The sequence below is a fragment of the Bufo gargarizans genome, chromosome 1 (genome assembly GCF_014858855.1).
Source record: "Bufo gargarizans isolate SCDJY-AF-19 chromosome 1, ASM1485885v1, whole genome shotgun sequence".
Lineage (NCBI taxonomy): Eukaryota > Metazoa > Chordata > Amphibia > Anura > Bufonidae > Bufo > Bufo gargarizans.
Genome location: NC_058080.1, coordinates 580,893,160 through 580,905,476, shown reverse-complemented (window position 1 = coordinate 580,905,476; position 12,317 = coordinate 580,893,160). Strand labels below are relative to the sequence as shown.

The following is a 12,317-nucleotide window of genomic DNA, read 5'->3' as shown; positions in this document are numbered from 1 at the left end:
CTTTCGGGAGGCAGTTCAGGAGACAGGAAAGGGTCTCAGGGGTGGTAACGATACCGATCGGACATTGGGGGCATATCCTAGCAATATTCCACCAATGTCTGAGATGGACATACCCTTTTAATGTAAATCGCATGTGTACGGCTGTGTCTTTACAGTGAAATTAAGAGTTTGCGCAAAAGTCGTGCAAATTGTTGTCACATGACTATTTTAAAACTGATTTATTTGAAAAAACACAACCGTATTGCATGCGACTTACATTAAAGGGCTATACCCATCTCAGACATTGGTGGCATATCGCTAGAGTCAGATAGGTGCGGGTCCCATCTCTGGGACCCTCTCCTGTCTCCAGAACTGGCTTTAAATGGAAGCCAGATGACCACCACAGATCCAGCTTCTCTAGCCCTCCGCGATCAGCTGCCGTCACAGCGGGAACCCAATTATTGCAATACATTTCACTGCAGGGGCCAAGATATGGAGATTGTGCGTCTTCCTCAGACAACCCCTTTAGAGCGTACCTCCCGTTCTACAGGAAACATTTTTACTGACTCCAGTATTAGAAAGCACAGCACCACGTTGTCTTTTACTGCAAAGTGCAGCAAGCAAACACTCTGCAGAATCATGCCTACAAGCAGATCTTGTGCAACTGGAGGTATACTAATAGGATTTCACCCACTAACATCATTTATCACCTACCCACAGAATAAGTAATAAATGTAGGATCGCCTAGGGTGGGGAATCTGGCCACAAGAACAAGGGTCCCGAGTCACTTTGTGAATGACGTGGTAGAACACATGGGCGACCACCGCTCCATTCACTTGGAGATAGCCAAACAAAGTACTTGCTAGTCCCATACAGAATGGGGGGGGGGGGGTCACATATGCATCACGGCTCATTTCACATAGGGGAAAAATGGGATCCCCGTTCACAGGATCAGTAGGGGTGTAGACCCACCGCTTCTGGGAATAGATGAAGAATGTGGTTCATGCCCCAACGCCCTTCGGATACTGCGATACATCTAATATCACATTTTACTTTGCTGGAAACATGTCCTTATGTGACTGAGCCCCCAGTAAATGTTTCCAATAATCGTCAATCCTCCTGCTAATTTCAGACACTGAAGTCATGTAAAACATCTTATCACATTCACAGATGACAAACGCCTTACCTCACAGAGAGTGTGAAATCACCAGGGTTACTCTTACTGGGCCGAGCCAAAAAGCTACCATCCACGCCACGGGTCAGCAGAAGATTCTCTGCCTCCACACCTGTGATATTGGGGTGGAACCATCTGTAGCAGAAGGAAATGCAAGAGAATTCATTACAATGTGTCTGAAGTGGTGTGAAAAGGTAGGAAGGTAACAAATAAAAATAAAAAAGTAAACAAAAAGTTATGTCTGTACAGAATTCCCAAACCATAAAAATCAGGCAATATTCCTTCTCAAACCCCAATGAAGCATCCTTCAACGAGTAAATGCGAGGCTTGAAATTTAAAGAGGACCTGTCCCCTCTCCTAACATGTCCGTTTCAGTAACTACTTCCATCCCCCATGTAATAACAATTCTGGAGCATCCATTTGTGACGTCATGTTGTGCCATTCCTGTATTATTCCCGCCAGCAGTCTGCAGTAAAGGTACTGCTGGGTGTTACCAGTAGTGGGTGTGTCTTACTCTGTCCAATCGCCCCCCAACTGGTTACCACCCCTCTGTACCCTTACTGCAGACTGCTAGCAATTCATTCATAACTTCTAGTAGAAATAATAAAGGAATGGCACAACATAGAGCCATGAGAATAGATGCTCCAGAATTACGACATGGGGAATGCAAGTGCTTCCTACAACAGACATGTCTGGAGAGGTGACAGGTCCTCTCTAAAGAGTAACTGAACTTTTGTATACATTTTTGTTTACATGTCCCTAATGACCTAATAAAACAGTTTTTGTAATATAATTTATTCATGTATTTTTAATACACTTTTCCCTCCCTAAAGTGCACGTTTCCCTGTGCGCTTAAAATTGCCTTTTCAGTACATCGCTGACTTCTCAGCAGTGCAAGCGGTAAACATTTTAGCAATGAGGACGCAGCACAGCGAGTATGGGTAGGAGCACATATTGCTGCTCCTGCCTGTGCCCCCCGGAGGCTTACTAAATCCTGGCCTAGCACATGGGTACCCTGTAAGCATGTGCTAAAAGTCCTGCATGTAAGCTCTTAGCTTAGGGAAGCAGGCAGAAGCAGGGGCCGCTCCGCTCAGCTAATCCTGGCTACCCATGTGCTATGCCAGGTTTTAGTAAGCCTTTCGGGGGCATGAGCAGCAATGTGTGCTCCTGCCCGTACTCACTGCGCTGCGGCCCCATTGTGAAAATGTGTATTTCATACACAGCTGAGAAGTCAGCGGTCTACAGAAAAGTCGTATGGGGAGACATTTTTAGTGTAAACTAAGCCAACAAACAGATGGCCTAAACTAGACTACAGTCTAAAGAATTATCATCCAGTATCAACCACTGTGATAAATTTCCCCTTTTTTCAGACAGTTCATGGTTACTCTGACCACAATTTTTTCAGACTTAGTAAATGGGGGCCACTGACTCTTCCTTCCAGCAGATAAAGGGTTTTTCCAAGATCTTGATACTGATGACCCAATCCTCTGCATAGGTTATCAGTATCTGATCGGTGGGGGTCCGACATCCAGGATCCCCGCCAATCAGCTGCTTGAGAAGGCGCGGGTGCTCCTGTTAGCTCCGCGGCTTTCGTCATGCTTACCAAGCACAGCGCCGTAAGTTGTGTAGCGGATGTGCTTGGTGTTGCTCTCAGCCACATTCACTTCTATGGGGTCGAGCACAAAACCAAGGCACACCTGCTATACAATGTACGGTGCTGTGCTTGGTAAGCTGAGAGAAGGCAGGGGTCGGACCCCCACAGATCACATACTGATGACCTATCTTGAGGACAGGTTATCAGTCTCAAAATATCAGAATCCCCTTTAAGATGCCTATACACATTAGATAGTTGTTGGCCGAATGCTCGTTTGACCGACAACTACTCCTCCCGACTCTCTCAGACATGAGGAGTGGAGCCTGCATGTGTTCTAAACAGGGAGAGAAGAAGAAGTCGCTGACAGGCACCTCTGCCGCCACAAAATCCAACATATCCAACCCTATTCTTCCCTCCTGCAATAGTCCCATGTTGTACCATAGATAAGAAATATTGATATCGAACTAGTATAAGAAAAATGGTCTGTAAGTCCCACTTGGAGACAGTGATTGATGGGAACTGGGTACAGCGCTGCCGAATATTAGTACTAAATAACAGGAAATGTATGAAGTGAAATGTGCTGTGGCAAATGGAGCTACACAATAGTGAATAAGCATAGATACTTAGCTCCCTCTTGTGGTGAAATGTTGCAGTGTCGCTATCGTTTCACAAAGCAGAGCATATCAATGACAGAGCACAGAAAACTTCCAAGAGGAACACCTAGTATTTCGGGAGAACTGTGGTTTCACACACACCACATTTTTATGGAAAATGCCCTGCAGTTTTTTGAGCGAAAGCCAAAAGTGGATTCAGCAAGAAGGAGCAGAATAAGGAGTCATGAACAAGACCCCATTTTTCTTCAGTGTCCCATCTGAAATTTTTCATTTTTTTTTTACAGATGGCTCACTGACCCAGTCATTTCTATGGGGCGATGCACATCCAATCATTTAGCACATTTGTGTGTCCATTCTGTAAATTATAAAGCAGGTCCTGGCACTGCTCAGCTTCGCGGATCAATTTCACCCATTCAAGTCAAAGGGTTTGCTAAAATTATGGATAGCCTGTGAAAATCTAGTCATTTGCTCTCCTTTCTCCCAACCAAATTTCTTTTTATATATTTTTTGGTGGACCATGAAAAATGGAAGACGTACGGATGCAATGCTGCTGTAAAATACAGACAAGCGGAACTAAATAGAACACAATATGCAAGTCAAAACGGACACTATTAATGCTGCAAATCTGCAATGGATTTCTGTGGAAAATACACAGTACCACGAAAGTAGATGCAAAATTTAAAAAAAAATAAAAAATCTCACCCACACGCTACATCTCTGTCTATATATATATATATATATATATATATATATATATATAGATATATATATATATATATATATACACACATACATACACACATATACATATATACACACACACACACACACACACACACCCTTCATACTCAAGCCAGTGTAGACATTGAAGTAAAAAAAAAAATTATAATTTAGAAACCATTAGTAAACGTCTACCAGGCTACTGGGATCCAACCAGACTATCTCAAAGGCCATGGACACTTTTGGAGCCAGTTTTCATCTTTATGACTAATTTACATGTACTTCTGGTTAATAAACATTTATGTGTTCATTTTTTTTATTAAAAAAAAACTAATTGCCCCATTTGGCTTCTACAGCATCTATGTTTCACACTTCCTCGAAGCTGCAGAAAGCTGCTCATGACAAATCCGTCAGACAGCTTGTTCTCCGGCTCCCTTTGTTTCACAGTACAGAGCGAACTGGCATAACCAACAGGGCACATATAGTAAGGCCCCTTTCACACGGGCGATATTTCCGCGCGGGTGCAATGCGTGAGGTGAACGCATTGCACCCGTACTGAATCCGGGCCCATTCATTTCTATGGGGCTGTGCACATGAGCGGTGATTTTCACGCATCACTTGTGCGTTGCGTGAAAATCACAGCATGCTCTATTTTGTGCGTTTTTCACGCAACGCAGGCCCCATAGAAGTGAATGGGGCTGCGTGAAAATCGCATAGCATCCGCAAGCAAGTGCGGATGCGGTGCGATTTTCACGCACGGTTGCTAGTAGACGATCGGGACCCGATCATTATTATTTTCCCTTATAACATGGTTATAAGGGAAAAATAATAGCATTCTTAATACAGAATGCATAGTAAAATAGCGCTGGAGGGGTTAAAAAAAATAAAATAAATAAAAAATAATAATAATAATAATAATAATAATAATTTAACTCACCTCATCCGCTTGTTGAGCAGCCCGGCTTCTCTTCTGTCTTCTTTTTTGCTGTCCTGGAGGAAAGGGACCTGTGGTGACGTCACTGCGCTCATCACATGGTCCAATCACATGATCAATCACCATTGTGATGGATCATGTGATGAGCGCAGTGACGTCTCCATAGGTCCGTTTCCTCAAAGAAGAAGAAAGAAGAGAAGTCGGGCTGCGCGAACAAGTGGATTAAGGAGAGTTAAAATTATTTTTTTTATTAACCCCTCCAGCCCTATTGTACTATGCATTCTGTATTCAGAATGCTATTATTTTCCCTTTTTATAACCATGTTATAAGGGAAAATAATAAAATCTACACAACACCTAACCCAAACACGAACTTCTGTGAAGAAGTTCGGGTACCAAACATGCCGATTTTTCTCACGCGCGTGCAGAACGCATTAAAATGTTTTGCACTCACGCAGAAAAATCGTGCATTTTCCCACGACGCACCCGCATCTTATCCAGCCTAAATCCATGACGCATGTGTGAAAGAGGCCTTAGGGACTTGTGACGCTTTTAGATGTAAAAAGTGTTGCAATTCCCCTTTTCTGACCGCCCGAGCGACAATGTTGTATTGCATGGTCGGTTTTGCGCCATGTATGATAGGGATGTGGGCACGTTGAGGCCTTGTCAGGGTTGGGACTCCAGCCTTGGCGAATTTACTTATATTAGGGTGGATTCACATCATGTTTTTTCCCATCTGTTTAATGTATACAAAAATCATATAGGTTGAAGGGATGCCATACAGTGACGTCCGTTCTCCATAGTAAAAAAAAAATAAAAAAATAAAAAAAAAGTATACTTTTTTTTTTTTTTTACTGGAATGTGCAGGATACAAGAACGTGGTGTGCTCCGTTTTTGTAACGTATATGTCAAACAGGGGCATAAAATGTGATGAGAACTAAGCCTTAGGGTCCATTCACACGTCCGTAGTGCATTGCGGATCCGCAATACACCCGGCCGGCACCCGCATAGAAATGCCTATTCTTGTCCGCAGACAAGGACAGAGAGCACTCAGTAAGTTCTCCGCATCCATTCCATCCCCAAAGAGAATGAATGGGTCCGCGCCGTTCCGCAATTTGCAGAATGGATACGGACCCATTATTACAGATGTGTGAATGGAGCCTTATGCGTAAATGTTAGCTAAACTGTACTAGCATGCAGTTTTTACTCCAGACGCATGGATTGCCACAGAGAAGCCTAATTTATGATGAGGCGCACACCTAGTCATAAATGACATGCATCTAAGGGCAGCGCAGAGGAGAACTAAGACCGGAGTGAAAAGCTGATCTTAGTAAATCTGCCCCCATGTGTTGGGGCTAGACTGCGATATTGGCCATGACCACCGTTGCACGACCAAAGATGGCTGTGTAGCAGAGCAGCTATTGAATGGTAATGCAGCACAACAGTGAGCCCAGAATGGAGATTCTAGGGTTGTGGCAACTCAAGTTCAATGGATGCACTGCTACACGGAAATCTCTTACCGCAACCAAAATCGCCAGCGTAAGGAGGTTTTCCGACTCCCTCAGGCTATGTTCACATAATTAAAATCTGCGCAGAAAACAGCTGGTTTCCATCATGGAATCTCCTATCAAAACGCCTCCAACAGCCTTCCATTGACTTCAAATAAAAAAGCCACCATGTGCGCACAGTAGAGTTTTTTCCGCCACCAAATAAGAAATCTGACCTGCTTTCAGCTACTGATTTTTCTGCCACTGATTCCACTGTGCGAACTTAACCCTTGGGGTAAAAAGACAATGGGAGGATTTTTCAAAACGGAGGTAAAGGAAAATTGGCTTAGTTGCCCACTCACATACCACCTTTCATTTTCCAGAGCTCCTTTGGAAAATAAAAGGGGGAATCTGATTGGTTGCTATGGTCAACTAAGCCAATTCTACTTCACACACCTTTGATAAATCTCCCACCAAACTGTTGCTGTCACGGTTTCTGCTGGTCTCCGTTTACAAGTTGCCACCAATGAGGTGCCATACGGGCACATGACCACCACATGCATGCAGTACTTCAAAAATAAACACCGGAAACGACAATATGAGCTATTCTACAGTTTTATAATTGCATGTAATTAAAAATACAGCATAGCCATCGAATTATTTAATATAATGTGCCTGTATAGCGCCACCTGCTGTTTGTCCTGCTCACTGAGATGGCCGCACATGCTCAGTTTCATCCTTCAACAGCCTCCTGAGCTGTGATAGGTAGAGCTGAGACACGCCCCCTGAGCTGCAGCAGAACAGACACTCCCCTTGAGCCACAGCTTGATATAAATCTAGCAGAGCAATGAATGGGGAGATCTCTGGATCCATGTGAGGTACAGGGCTGGTTCTAGCTTTACAAGAAACAGGTTGTCATGTATGATGTCCGATTTTTATTTTTTACATCGGTCATGGGATAACCCCTTTAACACACACTGGCCTAGATTTACTAATGTGCCTGTGCCTACAATATGTATAAAAAGTGGGGAACACGGGCAAAATTTTGGCAAAACTAACAGTCCTACATTTTTCTTATAGGGCGAAAGATACAGTATTTTCGGTCTGCAAAAAAATTATGGATCCACAAAAAATATGGATGATGTCGGTGTGCATTCCGTGTTTTGCAGAACGGAACAGCTGGCCCCTAATAGAACAGTCCTATCCTTGTCCGTAATGCGGACAATAATAGGACATGTTCTATTATTTAGCGGAACGGACACGCGGAAACGGAATGCACACGGAGTAACTTCTGTTTTTTGTTTGCAAACCCACTGAAATGAATGGTTCCACATACGGGCCGCAAAAAAAAGGGAACGGACATGGAAAAGGAGATTTTTGTATAACTTACCAGTAAAATCTCTTTCTCGCTCTTCATTGGGGGACACAGGAACCGTGGGTATAGCTATGTCCTCAAGGAGGCGTTGACACTAGTAAAAGCTGTTAGCTCCTCCCCTGGCAGCTATACCCCCTCCAGCCTGGAGAGAGAGCTTGAGTTTGTGTACATGCAGTAGGAGAAGCAAGCCAACCAAAGAAAAAGAGGGGAACACCAACCATGCCAAAGGACCCAACGGGGTTCTAACCAGCAACTGCCACAACTGTGGTCAAACAACAATACTGGGTAGGTGCTGTGTCCCCCAATGAAGAGAGAGAAAGAGATTTTACTGGCAAGTTATACAAAAATCTCCTTTTCTCGCCCATATTCACTGGGGGACACAGGAACCGTGGGACGTTCGTAAGCAGTCCACAGGGAGGGAAAAATCACAGACCCATGGAAGCAAGCGTCCCTGCTGGCATCTAAGAAATAGACGCCTGTAAGATCATGCGGCCAAGGGCAGCGTCTGCCGATGCATACGTATGCACCTGGTAAGATTTTGTGAATGTGTGTAAGGGGGACCAGTAGCCGCCTTACACAACTGTGCAGCCGAAGCGCGATTCCTCCGAGGCCAAGAAGCGCCCACCGCTCTAGTGGAGCGAGCCGTGACATTTAAATGCAGAACCCTGCTCCGGGTGCAGTATGGTTCAATGGGGACGGATCTGTTTGACGTTGACACAATATGGTGCCATTTCAAACGGATCCGTCCCCATTGACTTTCAATGTAAAGTCTGGAGTTCTTTTATACCATCGGATTGGAGTATACTCCAATCCGATGGTATTATTTTAACTTGAAGCGTCCCCATCACCATGGGAACGCCTCTATGTTAGAATATACTGTCGGATATGAGCTACATCGTGAAACTCAGATCCGACAGTATATTCTAACACAGAGGCGTTCCCATGGTGATGGGGACGCTTCAGGTTAGAATATACTACAAACTGTGTACATGACCGCCCCCTGCTGCCTGGCAGCACCCGATCTCTTAAAGGGGGCCGTGATCAGCACAATTAACTCCTCAGGTGCCGCACCTGAAGGGGTTAATTGTACTATCATATCCCCCTGTAAGAGATCAGGGCTGCCAGGCAGCAGGGGGCAGACCCCCCCCCCCCCCCATCCCCAGTTTGAATATCATTGGTGGCCAGTGCGCCCCCCCCCCCTCCCTCCCTCTATTGTAATAAATCGTTGGTGGCACAGTGTGCGCCCCCCATCGCCCCCCCTCCCTCCCTCTATTGTAATAAATCGTTGGTGGCACAGTGTGCGCCCCCCATCGCCCCCCCCCCTCCCTCTATTGCAATAAATCGTTGGTGGCACAGTGTGCGCCCCCCCTCCCTCTATAGCAGTAACAACATTGGTGGCAGTGTGCGGCCTCCCATCTCCCCCCCCCCCCCCGATCATTGGTGGCAGCGTAGTTCCGATCGGAGTCCCGGTTTAATCACTGGGGCTCCGATCGGTAACCATGGCAACCAGGAAGCTACTGCAGCCCTGGTTGCCATGGTTACTTAGCAATAGAACAATAGTAGAAGATTCATACTTACCTGCTTGCTGCTGCGATGTCTGTGACCGGCCGGGAGCTCCTCCTACTGGTAAGTGACAGTTCTTTAGCAATGCGCCGCACAGACCTGTCACTTACCAGTAGGTGGAGCTCCCGGCCGGACACGAACATTGCAGCAGCAAGCAGGTAACTATGAATCTTCTACTATTGTACTATTGCTGAGTAACCATGGCAACCAGGACTGCAGTAGCGTCCTGGTTGCCATGGTTACCGATCGGAGCCCCAGCGATTAAACTGGGACTCCGATCGGAACTCCGCTGCCACCAATGATCGGGGGGGAGATGGGAGGCCGCACACTGGCCACCAATGTTGTTACTGTTATAGAGGGAGGGGGGGCGCGCACTGTGCCACCAACGATTTATTACAATAGAGGGAGGGAGGGGGGGGCCCGATGGGGGGCGCACACTGTGCCACCAACGATTTAATACAATAGAGGGAGGAAGGGGGGGGGCCCGATGGGGGGCACACACTGTGCCACCAACGATTTATTACAATAGAGAGAGGAAGGGGGGGGCCCGATGGGGGGCGCACACTGTGCCACCAACGATTTAATACAATAGAGGGAGGAAGGGGGGGGGGCCCGATGGGGGGCACACACTGTGCCACCAACGATTTATTACAATAGAGAGAGGAAGGGGGGCCCGATGGGGGGCGCACACTGTGCCACCAACGATTTGTTACAATAGAGGGAGGGAGGGGGGGGGGGGCGATGGGGGGCGCACACTGGCCACCAAGCTATTATTACAATAGAGGGAGGGGAGGGGGGCCGCACTGGCCACCAATGATATTAAAACTGGGGAGGGGGGGGGGGGGTCTGCCCCCTGCTGCCTGGCAGCCCTGATCTCTTACAAGGGGATATGATAGTACAATTAACCCCTTCAGGTGCCGCACCTGAAGGGGTTAATTGTGCTGATCACGGCCCCCTGTAAGAGATCGGGTGCTGCCAGGCAGCAGGGGGCAGTCTTGTACACAGTTTGTAGTGTATTCTAACTAGAAGCGTCCCCATCACCATGGGAACGCCTCTGTGTTAGAATATACTGTCAGATATGAGTTTTCACTAAGTGAAAACTTAGATCTGAAAAAGCTTTTATGCAGACGGATCTTCGGATCCGTCTGTATGAAAGCAACCTACGGCCACGGATCACGGACGCCAATCTTGTGTGCATCCGTGTTCTTTCACGGACCCATTGACTTGAATGGGTCCGTGAACCGTTGTCCGTCAAAAAAAAATAGGACAGGTCTTATTTCTTTGACGGACAGGATACACGGATCACGGCCTCGGCTGCAAAACGGTGCATTTTCCGATTTTTTCCACGGACCCATTGGAAGTCAATGGTTCCGCGAAAAAAAAACGGAAAACGGCACAACGGCCACGGATGCACACAACGGTCGTGTGCATGAGGCCTTAGGGTGTGAAGGAGATGGGCACAGTGAGGGAAGGACAAGTTTCTCATTAAAATGGAAGTCAGAGACCACCTTTGGAAGAAAGGAAGGGACAGGCCGGTGAATAACCAGGAAGGGTTCTCTGCAGAGAGCGCTGCCAACTCAGACACCGTCTGATGAAAGTGATGGCGACCAGAAAGAACTACCTTCCAGGACGGAGTAGGAGAGAATCTCCCGCCAGGGCTCCAGGAGAAGCCTGGAGTGTTGGGAGGACTAAATTCAGATCCCCAGGAGGTAAAGGAGGATGGTACGGAGTAACCGCATGTGCCACTCCCTGAAGAAAGGTCTTTACTGGCCCCAGGGGGGCCAGAGGGTGCTGGAAAAGAATAGAAGCGCCGACACCTGACCCTTCAAGAACTAAGGCCAGACCAAGGTCCAACCCTGATTGTAGAAAGGACAGGTTCATGGGGAGAGAAAAAACGAAGTGGCGGAACATTTCGGCTTCCACACAAACCCAGGAAGGACCTCTAGGTCCTGAATAGATCCTGGACGATGCAGGCTTGCGGATGACATCCGCAGAAAAACCTCTTCGTGTAGAATGGCGGTCTAAATAACCACGCCGGCAAACAAAGAGACCGGAAATACTAATGGAAGACCGGATTCTGCGAAAGAAGGCCATCTCTGAGTGGCAGTGACCAAGGACGTCTCCTAGGAGAATGAGGTCGGTGTACCACGTGTGACGGCCAATCCCCAGGGTGACTAGGATAGTCGGAATACCCTCCATCCTGATATTCCGTAAAACTCTGGGTAGGAGAGGGAAGGGGGGAAAATGCAAAGGAGGGAGAGCCCCTGCCAAGGGGAAATCAGGGCGCCCACGCCGCAAGCTTCCAGACCTCTTGCTCGGGAGAGAAAGGGTGGGAAGCTTCCAAGTCGGTCTTGAAGCCAACAAGTCCCCGTCCGGGCGACCCCAACACAGACAGATCACCTCAAACACCTTCCGCAGTCCTGGAATACAGAAGGGAGAGGCCCGTAGCCATTCTGTCCGAGGAGGAAGAAGAAGAAACAAAAGGGTGTTCCGTTCCTGCAACTCCACTCAGTCTGGTGTGGGGAGTCTCGTAGCCTACCCACGGAATGGGCGGTGGAAAGTAAGACCACCAGAGGGCTGATGTGACCTAGACATAAGTCATGTCTTAAGGAAGGTAATGTAGATACAAGTAGCACACCCAGGACCAGTGGGAAGGATTCACCTGTAGAAGGAAAGATGTGGAGTGCACCACAACCCAGCAGCCGGGGCCGGAACTCTGAAATAGGAGGCCACAAAGGAACACTCTGTGCAAATGCCGATGCAACGAGGCGTTTAGTGACTGTGCCAAAACTCCGCCAGAGGAGGAAGTCAAGTGAGGGAGCCACAACTGTATCGCTAGCGGAATCCACCACCTGACGAAGGAGCTGAGCAGTAAGAA

General features: G+C 47.2%; 1 protein-coding gene across 3 annotated transcripts in view; it reads right to left on the bottom strand.

The window, feature by feature from the left end:
• PTPN11 (protein tyrosine phosphatase non-receptor type 11) overlaps positions 1 to 12,317 on the bottom strand; it is a 78,461-nt gene that overhangs the window by 59,486 nt on the left and 6,658 nt on the right. For all 3 annotated transcript variants that reach the window (XM_044275800.1, XM_044275802.1, XM_044275803.1), the window contains one exon: positions 1,166 to 1,288. In XM_044275800.1, the coding sequence (XP_044131735.1) occupies positions 1,166 to 1,288 (123 nt within the window). The remainder of the gene's footprint in view (positions 1 to 1,165; positions 1,289 to 12,317) is intronic.